We start from the raw sequence: 15,428 nt of genomic DNA on the forward strand, positions 1-15,428 counted from the left end.
AACTAATGTTTCTAACTGTTTATAAATGACAGACTAATTAGTATCAATGTTGGAAGAATGATTGATAAATGATTAATAAACTCTGTGTCGTTGTTAAACAGTGTAACTATGGACATGTAATGTGTGTATAAGTGTGTGTGTTGCTGTTATGGTGCCACTCTGACCGTGTGTGTGTTTAGTTTAATGAGAGTTTATCAGAGTGTGTTATAAGGTGTGTAGTTGGCGTGTGTCTTATCTGAGGCCAACAGAGCTTCATGATGCAACTCACCTCTCCACCAGGCCCTGAACGCCTCATCACACCGAGGGTGGGGGGACAGGGCAGGACAGGGCAAGGCAGTGAATGCACCACCACCACCATCATAACAGACCTATGCAACCCCATGTGTGTGTGTGTGTGTGTGTGTGTGTCAGTGTGTGCGTTTGTGTGTGTGTCTCCACCATTTTGAATGTATTTATTATCAGTGTGTGGCATCATCTCACTGTGACTGTGCATGACTCAGCACTTCTCTCAGCAGCTCCATGTGACCGGAGCCTCTGCAGAGACGATCAACACCCAAAACATGGTCATTATTACTATTATTACTATTATTATTATTATATTATATTATATTATTGATTAATTTGGAAGAAGGTGTTTCGTTTCACTTCAAGAACTGTTGAGTTTATTGTGTAAAAACTGTTACAGGTTCATCTCAGTACATTAGAATATCATGGAAAAGTCCATTTCCAATAGTAGTAGTAATGGCCCCCAACCAAGTATCTAGTGTTTATGAATGGAGATAGTTTTCAATAAGCCAACATTTCCATATTAAAAAAGATTTTTGAGCTACTGAATTGTAGGTCTTCATTAAATGTGAAGCCATAATCACTACAAATATGAAAAAAAGGACATTAAATGTTTAATTATGTGAGTAATGGATCTATCTAATGTATTAGTTTCACTTTTTGAATTGAATTACAGACATGAATGAACTTACTTTTCCATAATATTCAAATTTATTGAGATGCACCTGTTATTTGATTTAAAATACCAACCACCAGTTGTTAATTTTTAATGTTTATTATTAATAATCTGTCAGATGTTTTATTGATGAATGTTGTTAAATGTCAGAAAACACATGTTTGCAGTTTTTTCCAGTGAGTCAGCTGATTATCTGAGCCGTGGTTTGTTAAGGTGACCTGTGTTGGATGTGTGAGTGCTATGATTGTCTGGTTTATTGGCGTGTGTGAGGAACATGTTGTGTGTGTGAGTGTGTGTGTGAGAGTGTGTGTGTGAGAGTGTGTGTGTGAGTGAGTGTGTGTGCATGCTGCAGCCTGATAAGCCGTGTGTTGCCGTGTTTATCTCAGGGCCTTGCCCAGCTGGAGATCCTGTGTAAGCAGCTGTACGAGACCACCGACACCGCCGTCCGACACCAGGCAGAGAAAGCTCTGGTGGAGTTCACCAACAGCCCCGACTGCCTCAGCAAGTGTCAGCTGCTGCTGGAGAGAGGGAGTGTGAGTATCTGTATCTGACGTCATCACACACACCTGACGGACACACACAGCTGACACCTGACAGACACACACACAACCAACATCTGGGCCAGATGTTGGTTGGTTTGGACCTGCAGATGTTTGAGTGTGAAGAGGAAACATCAAAACATCCGGGACGTTTAAAATGAGCAGCGGAGAAATGATTCAGAAGTGACGGAAGAAGCAGAACATCATCCATCCATCTACTCATCCATCCATCTATTCATCTATTCAGCTTTTCATTCATTCATCCATTCATTCATTTATTTATTCATCTATCCATCAATCTATTCATTCATTCAGCCATTTATTCATCAATCTACTCATCCATCCATCCATCCATCAGTCTATTCATCTATGTTCATCTATTCATTCATTTATTCATCCATCTATTCTTCCATCTGTCTATCAATCTATTTATTCATCCATCCATTCATTCATTCATTCATTCATCAATCTATTCTTCCATCTATTCTTCCATCAGTCCATCCATCTACTCATCCATCCATTAATCTATTCATCCATCCATTTATCCATCACTCTATCCATCCATCAATCTATTCATCTTTTCATTCATTCATCCATTCATTCATCTATTCATCCATCCATTTATCCATCACTCTATCCATCCATCAATCTATTCATCTTTTCATTCATTCATCCATCCATTTATCTATTCATCCATCCATTTATCCATCACTCTATCCATCCATCAATCTATTCATCTTTTCATTCATTCATCCATTCATTCATCTATTCATCCATCCATTTATCCATCACTCTATCCATCCATCAATCTATTCATCTTTTCATTCATTCATCCATTCATTCATCTATTCATCCATCCATCTATTCATCCATCTATTCTTCCATCTACTTATCCATCCATCAATCTATTCATTAATCCATTAATTCATTTATTCATTCATCCATCAATCTATTCATTCATCCATTTATTCGTGTCTATTTATTTATTCATCCATTCATTAATCATCAATCCATCTATAATCCATCCATCTACTCATCCTTCCATCTATTCATCTTTTCATTCATCCATTCATTCATTCATTCATTCATCTATCCATCAATCTATTCATTCATCCAGCCATTTATTCATCAATCTATTCACCCATCCATCAATCTGTTCATCTATCTATTCATTCATCTGTCCATCAATCTATTTATTCATCCATCTATTCATTCATTCATTTATTCATCAATCTATCTATTCATCCATCTACTCTTCCATCCATTAATCTATTCATCTTTTCATTCATCCATCCATCTATCATCCATCTATTCATCCATCCACTCATCCATCCATTAATCTATTCATCTTTTCATTCATCCATCCATCTATCATCCATCTATTCATCCATCCACTCATCCATCCATTAATCTATTCATCCATCCATCCATTCATTTATTCATCCATCCATCAATCTATTCATCTATCCATTTATGTATTCATTAATCCATCTATCCATCCAAGTCTTCATCTTTTCACCCATCCATCAATCCATCATTCATCCATCCATCTACTCATCCATCCATTGAGTTTTGATTGGCTGATTTCTGTCAGGATGTTGTTTCCTGTATTTAAATGAGAAGTGTTTGAACTCATCCTGATCCCTATCTTCTCTCTTCCCTCTCTTCCCTCTCTCTCTCTCTCTCTCTTTCTCTCAGTCGTCGTATTCTCAGCTGCTGGCCGCCACCTGTTTGTCTAAACTGGTTTCTCGGACCAGTAACCCTCTGCCCCTGGAGCAGCGCATCGACATCCGTGAGTATCTGAGTGTCACCCAAAACAATATTTTAAAACTTGGACGAGCTCTGATTCTGATTGGATGATGGATGATCAGCTGACACACTGTGGTGCAGCTTCATTTCAAAGCTGAGTAGGTGATGGACAGGTCCGGTACGGAGGCCTCAGAGGGTCAAACAGACAGTTTCAGCTCCTCTGATGTGAAGTTTCTTACCTGTGTGTGTTTTCCCTGTGTGTGTGTGTTTCCCCGTGGTGCGTTCAGGGAACTATGTTCTGAACTACCTGGCGACGCGGCCGAAGCTGGCGGCCTTCGTGACCCAGGCTCTGATCCAGCTGTACGCCCGCATCACCAAGCTGGGCTGGTTCGACTGCCAGAAGGACGACTACGTGTTCAGGAACGTCATCGCCGACGTCACGCGCTTCCTACAGGTCAGAGAGTGTGTGTGTGTGTGTGTGTGTGTGTGTGTGTGTGTGTCTGTCCGTGTGTGTGTGTGTGTGTGTGTGTGTGAACTGTGTTTAATGTGTCCATGTTGTGTTACAGGACAGCGTTGAACACTGCATCATAGGTGTGACCATCCTGTCACAGCTGACCAATGAGATCAATCAGGTAAGCCCCGCCCCCTCCTCCTCCTTTTCTTTTCCTCTTCCTCTTCTTCCTCCTCTTCTTTTTATTCTTCACCCTCTTCTTCTTTTCCTTCAACCTCCTCTTCCTCCTCTTTTTCTTCTACTTTTTCTTCTTTGATCTTCACCCTCTTCTTCCTCTTTTATTCTTCACCCTCCTCTTCCTCTTTTTCTTCTTCCTCTTCTTTTTCTTCTTCATCCTCTTCTTTTTCTTTTCCTTCATCCTTTTCTTCTTCATCCTCTTTATTTTTCTTCATCCTCTTCTCCTTCTTTTTCCTCTTCACCCTCTTTTTTTTCTTCTTTGTCCTCCTCTGCATCATGGTGTAAACATTAACCGTCCTCTCTCTCCTCTTCCTCCTTTTCCTTCCCCTCCTCTTCCTCCCCTTCTTTTTCTTCTTTCTTCTTTTCCTTCATCCTCTTCTTCTTTTCTTCTTTTATTCTTCACCCTCTTCTTTTTTTCCTTCATCATCTTCCTCTTTTTTTCCCTCTTCATCCTCTTCTTTTTCTTCTTTGTCCTCCTCCTCTGCATCATGATGTAAACGTTAACCGTCCTCTCTCTCCTCTTCCTCCTTTTCCTTCCCCTCCTCTTCCTCACCTTCTTTTTCTCCTCCTCCTTTTTTTTAATCGTCCTCCCTCCCTCCCTCTCTTCCTCTCTTCTCTCCTCCTCCTCTCCTTCTTTTTCTCCTCCTCCTCTGTCAATGGTGTAAACATTAACCGTCCTTTCTCTCCTCTTCCTTCTTTTCCTTCCCCTCCTCTTCCTCTTCTTTTAACCGTCCTCCCTCCCTCCCTCCCTCTCTTCCTTGCTTCTCTCCTCCTCTTCTCCTTCTTCTTCTCCCCTCCTCATCATGGTGTAACCGTTAACCGTCCTCTCTCTTCTCTTCCTCTTCCTCCTTTTCCTTCCCCACCTCTTCCTCCCCTTCTTTTTCTCCTTCTCCTTTTTTTAATCGTCTCTCCCTCCCTCTCTTCTCCTCCTTCTCTTCCTCTTCTCCTCCTCTGCATCATGGTGTAAACATTAACCGTCCTCTCTCTCCTCTTCCTTCTTTTCCTTCCCCTCCTCTTCCTCTTCTTTTAACCGTCCTCCCTCCCTCTCTTCCTTGCTTCTCTCCTCCTCTTCTCCTTCTTCTTCTCCTCCTCCGCATCATGGTGTAACCGTTAACCGTCCTCTCTCTCCTCTTCCTCTTCCTCCTTTTCCTTCCTCACCTTCTTTTTCTCCTTCTTCTTTTTTTTAATCGTCCTCCCTCCCTCTCTTCTCCTCCTCCTCCTCTTCCTCTTCTCCTCCTCTGTCAATGGTGTAAACATTAACCGTCTTCTCTCTCCTCTTCCTCCCCTTCTTTTTCTCCTTCTTCCTCTTCTTTTAACCGTCCTCCCTCCCTCCCCCCCTCCCTCCCTCTCTCCTCTCCTCCTCCCCCTCTTCAGGCCGACACAACACATCCTCTGACCAAACACAGGAAGATTGCGTCGTCGTTCAGAGACTCCTCGCTCTTCGACATCTTCACTCTCTCCTGTAACCTCCTCAAACAGGTAACACACACACACACACACACACACACACACACACACACACACACACACACACACACACACACACACACACACACACACAGGAAGTCCCTCACCTGTTGTTCCAGGTGTGTGAGTTTAAAAAGGGAAGTTCAGGTCGAGTTCTGCAGTTTATTTCATCACTACAGGAAGCAACAACTTCCTACTTCAAAATAAAAGCAGCATCTCTGATTTTTTCTTCTTTTTTTTTTACACTTCAGTTAAAATTAATTTAATATGATTTTAAAGAAGCTGTTGGGACAACTACGGTAGATCATAAACCATTTTAAACAACTAAGTTATTTCAAATCAAATCAAATAAACTTTATTTGTCCCACCAGGGGAAATTTGTCTTGGGCAAAAGAGAGTTGTAACAGCTGCCATGTACATGTAAAACATCCGCACACAGTACATAATATAGGCTACAATAAAACGGTAACAAAGGCAAACAAGAGAAGAGAAGAGAAAGAAAGAAAGTGCGGGGTGCAATAAATAAATAGAGTAAAATACTTATAATACAAGTTTAAATAAAAACATACTAAAAACTAAAAGAAAGAGCAAGGGATGTTGGTATAGAGGGATTACCAGCCTACGTCACAGAGGTTCTACTGCGCATGTCGCCTGCAGAAAGAGAGCAGCAAGAGCCGTGATCATGTCTTTTTGTGCTGTTAGTTGCACTAATTGTTTTGATAAAAATAACAAAACGCGCAAATTTAACAGAATACCGTCAACTCGCACCCCTTTCAAGGCAAACGAGAGAGAAAATAGTACATTGGCGATTAATTTCGAGCAATATAACGTGTTAGATACGCTGGTTTGAATGGTGATAAAGCTAGATATGCCCACAGACACAGCTGTAACGTTAGAACTGCAGCGAATGAGTTGTGAAATGTTTACTACGACAGTGACTGAAGACGAGGTCACATACTAATGGAAAGCAAGCTGAGATTAATTAACGTTAAGCTGCATTGTTTTACATTACCGGTACATACTCAACCATGCAGGTAACGTTATAGTTACGTTATGCAGTTGTTCCAGACTTTAGACATGTCCGTCCTCTTCCCTCTCTGACCAGGCAGCAGCTCAGTCCTCACAGCCACTGAGTTTTGTAATCGTGAGTGTTTTCCTGAACATGATTGTCTGTTAAATAGCTGTAGGTAACGTTAGGGATGCAGTGTTGTTTTTACCGCTGACCGACGCCGTGCTGTGAGAATCCGTGGCTTGTCCCGTGGCTGAGTTTCCGTTGCCGCGGTACAAACTCGATCCTCCGTCCTGACGTTTTTTTTCTCCTGCCGTTATAAAACTATAAAACCGTCTATGTATAAAACACACACTAGATCAGTAGGTGATAAACTGTTGTGGTAGGCTGACAACATCGCTAGCTAACACCGCTTTGACTACACTAGATCCATAGAGGTAACCATGACAACCGGTTCTTTCTGCAGTCAGGTTGCGCACGCATCCTGATTTGTTGGTAAACAGATAATCCCTCTATAGGTTGATGGGTTGATGGGCAGGGTATTAAGTTGATTTCACTCATAACAAGTCACATTCATGAACAATAAATCAAACAGATTTAGGAAACATTATATGAAGCAAACTTTTCCTCAGTGTCTTTCTGTTTTTATTCCAACACAGAGTGAATAATCAGCTCAGAGTCATGTGACGCTGAGCAGCTGCTTTCACTTTCACTCTGACACCGATGCAGGTGGCGCATCGTGACTCATCATGAGTTTATGACACGTGTGTGTGACAGTTTAAACATAATGAAAGTGAAACAAGCAGCTGGTGTGATGAAGCTTTAAAGGGATAGTTCAACATTTTGGCAAATTGGCCCATTGCCATAATCCCTATAGTCATAGCAGTAGGTTCGTTAGCTTTAATTGTCGGTGCAAGCTGTTTTTGCGCTACGGAGGCTCATTATGGGATTTCTTGGTTTCCCTCATCAAACTCATCAAATACACAATCCAACAACTCCACAACGCTCTGGTGGACAAGTTGTGACCTGCACATTCACCACACTATGAGATAATAACACAACGTTACCACACAGAGTTGTTTTAGAGGTAAATACAGAGACTGCTTGATGAAAAACTGTCCCTGAAGGCAACGTGCATCAGTGGTTTTGCATGAATTTCCCTCTAAAACAACTCTGTCTGGTAACGTTGTGTTATTATCTCATAGCGTGGTGAATGTGCAGGTCACAACTTGTCCACCAGAGCGTTGTGGAGTTGTTGGATTGTGTATTTGATGAGTTTGATGAGGGAAACCAAGAAATCCCATTAGCCTCCGTAGCGTAGCTCTGAGCAGCTCACGGCTCTGCTAAAACTATGGGGATTATGGCAATGGGCCAATTTGCCAAAATGTTGAACTATCCCTTTAAAACAATAAAAGCTGATGTGTTTGTGTGTTTGCTCCTCAGGCGTCGGGGAAGAACCTGAACCTGAACGATGAGTCTCAGCACGGTCTGCTCATGCAGCTGCTCAAACTCAGCTACAACTGTCTCAACTACGACTTCATAGGAACTTCCACAGATGAGTCGTCGGACGACCTCTGCACCGTACAGATCCCCACGTCATGGAGATCAGGTACATGCTGCTAATTCTGTCGGTTCATCTGAGATGGAAGCTCAGTTTATATATTTTTTCTGCTTATTGCTTTTATTCGTCTTTTATTAGGAGTCTTTCTGCAGCACTTTGAGATTTTTCTCCTATAATGTAAAGTGCTTTATCAATAAAATGCATCATTATCATCATAATTATTAAGACATAAGAATGTTTATTTATCCCACACATGTGAAATTTGGTTGTTACAGTAGCGTTGTATCATACAAGGTTAAAAAAGAAAAGAAGGCAAATATGCAAATACAGAAATATAAAAAACAAAGAAAGAGATAGAGAGTGATGTGCCAAATTATTTCAAGAGTATTACACAGTTATTAACAAAAGTAGAATAAATATGATATACACAGTGTTATAGTTAATTATCATTAATTAAGTGACACTTTTCAAAAATAAAAATAAAAATATTCTGCAGATTTATTTTGCTTCTTGAGGCTGATTATTGCAGTGAGTGACTCTATAGGTTTGTATGAGAAATATTGTTTAGTTATGATGAATATTTTTTAATTAGAGGCCCAGAAACCAACAGAACCAGGTTTCTGTTTGTTTTAGTGGATGAAATAACAGACGAGTGGAAACGATTCAACATCAGTCTCATTGTTTTATATTGAAGTTCACCTGTGACGTCGTTCTCTCTACTTCCTGTTGTCATGACTCTGACCATGTGACTTCCTGTCTCTCTCTCTCTCTCTCCTGCAGCGTTCCTCGACTCCTCCACCCTGCAGCTCTTTTTCAATTTATATCATTCCATCCCTCCGTCCCTCTCCCCGTTGGTAAGTCACACGCAGACGATCTAACCAACGCTGTTGTCTGATCTTTGAACTGGATCCACAGGAGATGTTTGATTATTTGTTTAGAAGAATCAGAGATGATTTAATATTATTGATAATAACGAACAGAGTAGAGGTGATGCATCTAATAGTTTTTGTTTTTTTCTCGGCATAGTCTCTTAAAGTTTTAGTGTTTTGTTTTTTTTTACAAACACTGTGACTGAGTTTCTGATGAAGGGAATAAACCAGGGGGTGTCAAACATGCTGAGGGTCCGGTCCAACGGGATGAAAATTTACATAGAAGACAGAAGAGACATGTTGAAGTTTCATGTTGTTCATAGTGTTTTGTAAAAGGAACTTTTGTTTGTAATAAAAAAAAAAACAGAGGGAACAAGTTAGAGTTCTCTATTTACAGGTTATTATGCTTATATTATTATAATATAATTATATTATTATTAGCCTGGTTTTAGTTTAAATGTGAAAAGGGGAGAACTCTTTGATTTGAAGGTTTTTAGATAAAATGTTGTTGAATTCTCTCTTTAAAAAAAAAATAAAACTACTCTGTCTTAACTTCACATAAGAAACAAATGTATCTGTATATATGTCTAATAACTTGTGTGTGTATGTGTCTAATAACTGTGTGTGCAGGTGTTGTCATGTCTAGTCCAGATTGCCTCTGTGAGGAGGTCTCTGTTCAACAACGCAGAGCGAGCAAAGTTTCTGTCACATTTGGTCGACGGAGTGAAGAGGATACTGGCCAACCCACAGGTTGGTCAGCACACACACACACTCACACACACACACTGACACACACTGACACACACTCACAGTGGAGAAAACAAGTATTGAAGGCGTCAATAGACTTTCATGGTGAGCATGCATAGAGGCCATGGCGGTTTAAACTCATTGCAGGTCTCTCTACAGCTTTTTGACTCTGTCAGTCTCATCGGCTCTTGGACGACTCTTCTTAGTTTTCTTTTGACTCTGTCAGAAATCTTGTGAGGGCCTGGTTGTGGCCAGTTTATAGTAAAATAATGTTCTTTTTAGTTCCAGATTAATGGCACTAACGGATAAAACGGTTCATTCAGACACATCTTTAAACGATGCCATCAGTATGTTCTGCAACATCAGAAGCTCTTTGCTTTCACCCATCATGAGATGCCTCTTGTGTGATGAGAAACCTCCTAATAGGCGTCAACTGGACTAAAGCAGCTGATATTAATGAACACTGACAGGGGACAGGATGACTTTCTAAATACTGACAGACTCCAGCTGCTTCTTGGCTTTCCAAACCTTTTTTCCATCTCCTCCTTTTCTTCATGTGTTCAATACTTATGCCCAGTGTCATTTCACTTAATTACACATTACCTCATTTAGGGACATAAATGTTTGCATTTCTTTGTATGTGTGCGTTAATTGGGTTGTTGCCGACATCTGGAGCTCGATTAGTAATACATTTACTGAGAAAAATGTTGACGCGTTCGATACTTATTTTCCCTGCTGTACATCCTCCTGCTCTGTGTGTTTACGTGTGTGTGTTTCCTCTGACACTGTGTGTGTGTGTGTTTCAGTGTTTGCCCGATCCCAACAACTACCACGAGTTCTGCCGCCTGCTGGCGCGGTTGAAGAGCAACTACCAGCTGGGAGAACTGGTCAAAGTAGAAAACTACCCCGAGGTGATTCGCCTCATAGCAAACTTCACCGTCACCAGTCTGCAGGTGAGTCATTATACACACGGATCAATAACATGTTGATAACTCATGTTGATAAACTCATTGATCAGATTCTACTCGCTGTAGTTACGCAGCTTGTCTTTATTTTATAGTAAATTAATTTATTCAGACCTTTTACGTTTTATATTGTTGACTGTCGACCAATCAGGTGTGTTGGTTTGATTTGATGACGTCACCTCCTGGTGTTTTAGAGGCAAATTAATCAATGAAGTTAATCAAGAGAAGATTTGACCAATTGATCAATGATGGAAATAAATAGTTAGAGCTCTTCAATGACAGCTGTAACCGTGACAACGCTTTATTTTGAAACTTTATTTTCCTCTTCCTTTTTCTTCTTCTTCCTCTCTTCCTGTCCTTCCACCTCTTCCTCTTCTTCTTCTTCCTCCTCTTCTTCCTCTTCCTCTTCTTCCCCCTCCTCCTTTTCCTCCCCCTCTTCCTCTTCCTCCTCTTCCTCTCCCTCTTCTTCTCCTCTCCCTCCTCTTCTTCCTCTACTTCCTCTCCTTCCTTTACCTCCTCCTCTTCCTCCCCCTTTTCCTCTTCTTCTCCCTCTTCTTCTTCCTCCCCCCTCCTCTTCTTCTCCCTCTTCTTCTTCCTCCCCCTCTTCCTCTCCTTCCTTTCCCTCCTCTTCTTCCTCTTCTTCTTCCTCTTCTTCTTCCTCCCCCTCTTCCTTTCCTTCCTCCCCCTTCTCTTTCTCCTCCTCCTCCTCCTCTTCCTCTCCTTCCTTTTTCTCCTCCTCTTCCTCTCCCTCTTGTTCTCCCCCCCCCCCCCCCCCCCCCCCAGCACTGGGAGTTTGCCCCCAACAGTGTTCACTACCTGCTGAGTCTGTGGCAGCGTCTGGCGGCGTCGGTTCCCTACGTGAAGGCGACGGAGCCTCACCTGCTGGAGACGTACACGCCCGAGGTCACCAAGGCCTACATCACGTCACGGCTCGAGTCCGTGCACGTCATCCTCAGGTAACACCCCCCCCCCCCCTCTGAGTCTGAGTGCAGGGTTTCCCCCAGTGTGGTACAAGCTAGCCCCCCCACCAAGGCTAAGGCGCATCTTTTTTATTAATTTTTTTAATCAGTTTTTATACTCTACCACTCACAGTGGTGCGGTTGAATGCACAGCGGTGACATTTTTTGATCAACACGTGCAAAGGCGTCATTTACGCTGGGGATATGTCCCCACCACTTTTTATCATAAACAATTCTGTCAATAGAGGGTATGCACATGACGTCACGGTACTCGGAAGTCGCTGTGGAACGTCCACTGAGTGGCAAAAAGACGAGTGGCAGAGCCGCCAAAGTTAAAAAACGACGCAGTAACGAAGCGATTTTCTCCGAGCCCATACAAGTCTGACATGTCTAGCTTTGCCAGCATGTAAATCATGCATGACCTAACAGAGCTGCTAAAAATCTTGAGGATACGTCTCACTTTGACCGAGTTACATTCAAGAACCTGTTCTCAATGACGGAAAGTAAATTCACTGGAGCGGTCATTTTTTTTGATCGATCAGCTGTGTTTACAGTTTCAGGTGTCATAGTTATGATGTTTAGACAGATAAATTAGTCCTCTTAACACATCCTACAGTTTGACTGGTCAGAGTTTTTCAGAATAAAAGCAGCTCGTGTTTTAGTGTCGGGAGTCACTGTCAGGACGACAGTAACAGCTGTAATCTCGTCCCCTGTCAGTCACTCTGCAGGTGCCGTGGTCACACTGTGTGTTACTATGGTTACAGGAAGTGTCCGTGCAGCAGACGGTTTTGGGGAGCTGGTTGTCGATTCCTTTTGACATCAATTTGTTTTGATATAAGATATTTTATCCAGTTTAGTCCACCGCTATCCGCCAGCACGTTGAGGAACGCTTGTTTTGCCACTCAGTCCGATCGACACCCTTGAACACATGAACACATAGGATGAGGTCAGGTATCTTTTTCATTACCCTCAAAACAACTGCCAGCTGTCGTGACACGCAAACTTCACGTTACAACTTGGTCACGGACGTCATGCTCATGCTCATTGGACCGGCTGCTTCACTGGCTGACCAATAGGAACACACTCAGTCGACGTCGACCTGGTTAACGTTTTAGCCGAGCCAGTTTCATGTTCAGATGTGAACATGAAACGGTTCACGTTTCCTCCTTTGGCCGCTACCTTATTGCGGCATGTTTGACAGGCTGACGAGTCGTCATCGACTTAATACGTTTTTTTGGAGGGAATCAGTTTCCTCTGCTGAAATTTACCACTCACGCACATACAGTATCTGTCTGCAACTGGCAGGTAACGTAAACAAAGTTACACATGCGGCCTTTTGCGCTGATTTGCCGACGTGGTTCCAACAAAAAAAATTTGGGGAAAGTGACGGTATTTAGGAACCTTTACGATTAAAAAAATGTGGCGTTTAATACCACGTCTAATTGTGGAAACAAGTCATCGTGACATCCCTATTGGTACGTCATGTTTTACGTGACTCAAGATCGTAAAAATCTCTGAGAAGTAACGTTAAACTTTAACAATGAAGACACCAGGCAGTTGTCTTTTTAATTTTTAGTGCTGAGGTAATTGGGTTTTTTTTTTTTTGTGGTTGGTTGAAACAGCAATTCAAGAGTGTGTCTTTTTGTTCGACTCTGCTATAGCTGGTGTATATTATTATTATTAACAGTCATTTATTATTAGTAGTATGTTTTTATTATTCGTACTGTTTTTTATGTGTTGCTGCACTATGTTGTGGCCAGTGACATGTTGATGTCTTTGATGCTGTCTTCTGTCTATTATGTTTGTAATGTTTGCTGCAAATCCAATTTCCCTTTGGATATACAAATAAAACTGAACTGAATATGTTAAATAAATGTCAGATAATTACATTTTTGACCTCTGCCCCCTCAGAGACGGGCTGGAGGACCCTCTGGACGACGCCGGCCTGGTGCAGCAGCAGCTGGACCAGCTCTCCACCATCGGCCGGTGTGAGTACGAGAAGACGTGCGCGCTGCTGGTGCAGCTGTTCGACCAGGCGGCGCAGACCTACCAGGAGCTGCTGCAGTCCACCAACTCCAGCGCCGCCGACATCACTGTGCAGGAGGGTACGGACGTTAACACACCTGAGCAGCTCGTTAGATTTAAACACATTTATTTTTTATTTTTTTTACTTACTTTTTTATTTGACACATGAAAACACAAAAAAACCACTGCAGATTATGTGTACTTTACAGGTAAGAAAGACAAGCGTACCGATTACGTGAGCTTTACCATTTAGAAAAACAACAGTACAGATACGTGTACTTTACAAGTTAGAAAACAACTGTACATATTAAAAGTACTTTTCATGTGAGAAAAACAACAATACGAAGTACGAATACTTTACAAGTGTGAAAAACAACGCTCCAATGAGATAGAAAAAAAAAATGGAGGTGATTTGAGGTTTGGCATTGCTTTTTTTTTTTTTTAGATTTAAACACATTTATGTTAAAAAAAAAAAGTAAAATCCAAAGAGTTGTGTTTATATTTTGAGATTTCAGAGAGTTTCAAAGTTTTTATTTATAGTTTGTGGAAAAAATAAAAGGATTTTATCAGTTTTATCAGGTTCTAAATTAACAGTTGATGCTCCTCCGAAGCCCGGGTCCGACAGAAACCAACAGCTCAGTGTCTATAAAATAATAATAATGATATATAATAATCACTTTATTTGTGTTGCATGTTTTAAAACCCACTTTATTTTTGTCGCTCGATTTAAAACAATACATTAAAAACTATAAAAAACAGTAGAACAACAGCATCCAAAACAATAAAAACAAGTTACATTATGTGTTAGAATAGAAATATTAAATATACAGTAACTGGAATCTCATTAAAGTCAGTTTAAGAAGTGACATAAAAGCTGAAACTGATTTTGCTGAATTTGGGAAAATAAAAGTGTTCTTTCAAAATAAAAGTGCAAATTTTTCAGAGAAAGAATTCACAAACTCAGATTTAAACACATTTATGAAAAAAGTAAGTAAAATCCAAAGAGTTGTATCCAAAACAATAAAGAAGAAGTGTGACGTTTTCTCCTCTGTGTCTCTGTCTCCTCCTCAGGTCGGCTGACGTGGTTGGTTTACATCATCGGGGCGGTGATCGGAGGACGGGTGTCGTTCGCCAGCACAGACGAGCAGGACGCCATGGACGGAGAGTTAGTCTGTCGGTAAGAAGGAGAAGAAACAGATTCACTGTTAATTAAATGAGTTCTTTAACGGTTTCATTTGCTGAGTAACTTTCTAATAACGAATTAAAACCTTCACAGCTGATAAACCCTCATCACCTTCATCTCCATCAGTTCAGCTCTTCAGCTTCACTTTTAAAGACTTTCTCAGGGTTTTAATGGATTTAATCTAAAGAAACGTCTTGATGACGCTTTTTTAGGAGATTTAACAGGAGTTTAAAGAGGAACTCTGCAGGATTTCCACCTTAAATCAGTGACTAGTAACTAGTTCCAGGGAGAGTGGAGGCTCTCTTGGCTGAAAACCAACCTTGTAAGATCAGAACCTCCGACCCGGTGTCCCAGCTCTCGTCTCCATTGCGACACCGCCACACAAACGTAATGCGCTAACCCGTAACCCGTAATCTCTTGTTGATGACAGATAAGACTACACAGATATACACATGGTGACATCGTATATCTGTGGCTCTCAAAGTGGAGTCCAGGGACCTACAAGGGTCCTTGAGAGGGTTAAAGGGGGTCTCCAACTTTTTCTTGAAATTTTATCACTTTTTGTAGAATTTTTAACCCTTTTTTTGGGGGGGGGAGACATTCTTACAATTAAAAAAAAAATTTTTTTTTTACTTATTTTAAGAAATTTTACCACTGTTTGTAGAATTTTTTTTTTTTTTTTTTCTAGAAATTTTTTAACTTTTTT

General features: G+C 41.1%; 1 protein-coding gene across 2 annotated transcripts in view; it reads left to right on the forward strand.

Annotated features, from left to right (window-relative positions):
* xpo7 (exportin 7) overlaps positions 1 to 15,428 on the forward strand; it is a 42,032-nt gene that overhangs the window by 9,675 nt on the left and 16,929 nt on the right. Inside the window, exons 2-14 of one of the 2 annotated variants that reach the window (XM_083982856.1) lie at positions 513 to 563; positions 1,348 to 1,494; positions 3,199 to 3,292; positions 3,537 to 3,703; positions 3,816 to 3,881; positions 5,312 to 5,416; positions 7,857 to 8,022; positions 8,755 to 8,828; positions 9,474 to 9,593; positions 10,397 to 10,543; positions 11,339 to 11,511; positions 13,426 to 13,619; positions 14,611 to 14,716. In XM_083982856.1, the coding sequence (XP_083838982.1) occupies positions 513 to 563; positions 1,348 to 1,494; positions 3,199 to 3,292; positions 3,537 to 3,703; positions 3,816 to 3,881; positions 5,312 to 5,416; positions 7,857 to 8,022; positions 8,755 to 8,828; positions 9,474 to 9,593; positions 10,397 to 10,543; positions 11,339 to 11,511; positions 13,426 to 13,619; positions 14,611 to 14,716 (1,610 nt within the window). The remainder of the gene's footprint in view (positions 1 to 512; positions 564 to 1,347; positions 1,495 to 3,198; positions 3,293 to 3,536; positions 3,704 to 3,815; positions 3,882 to 5,311; positions 5,417 to 7,856; positions 8,023 to 8,754; positions 8,829 to 9,473; positions 9,594 to 10,396; positions 10,544 to 11,338; positions 11,512 to 13,425; positions 13,620 to 14,610; positions 14,717 to 15,428) is intronic. The other variant, XM_083982857.1, reaches the window with a different exon arrangement.

This window comes from Trachurus trachurus (genome assembly GCF_905171665.1).
Source record: "Trachurus trachurus genome assembly, chromosome: 12".
Taxonomy (NCBI): domain Eukaryota; kingdom Metazoa; phylum Chordata; class Actinopteri; order Carangiformes; family Carangidae; genus Trachurus; species Trachurus trachurus.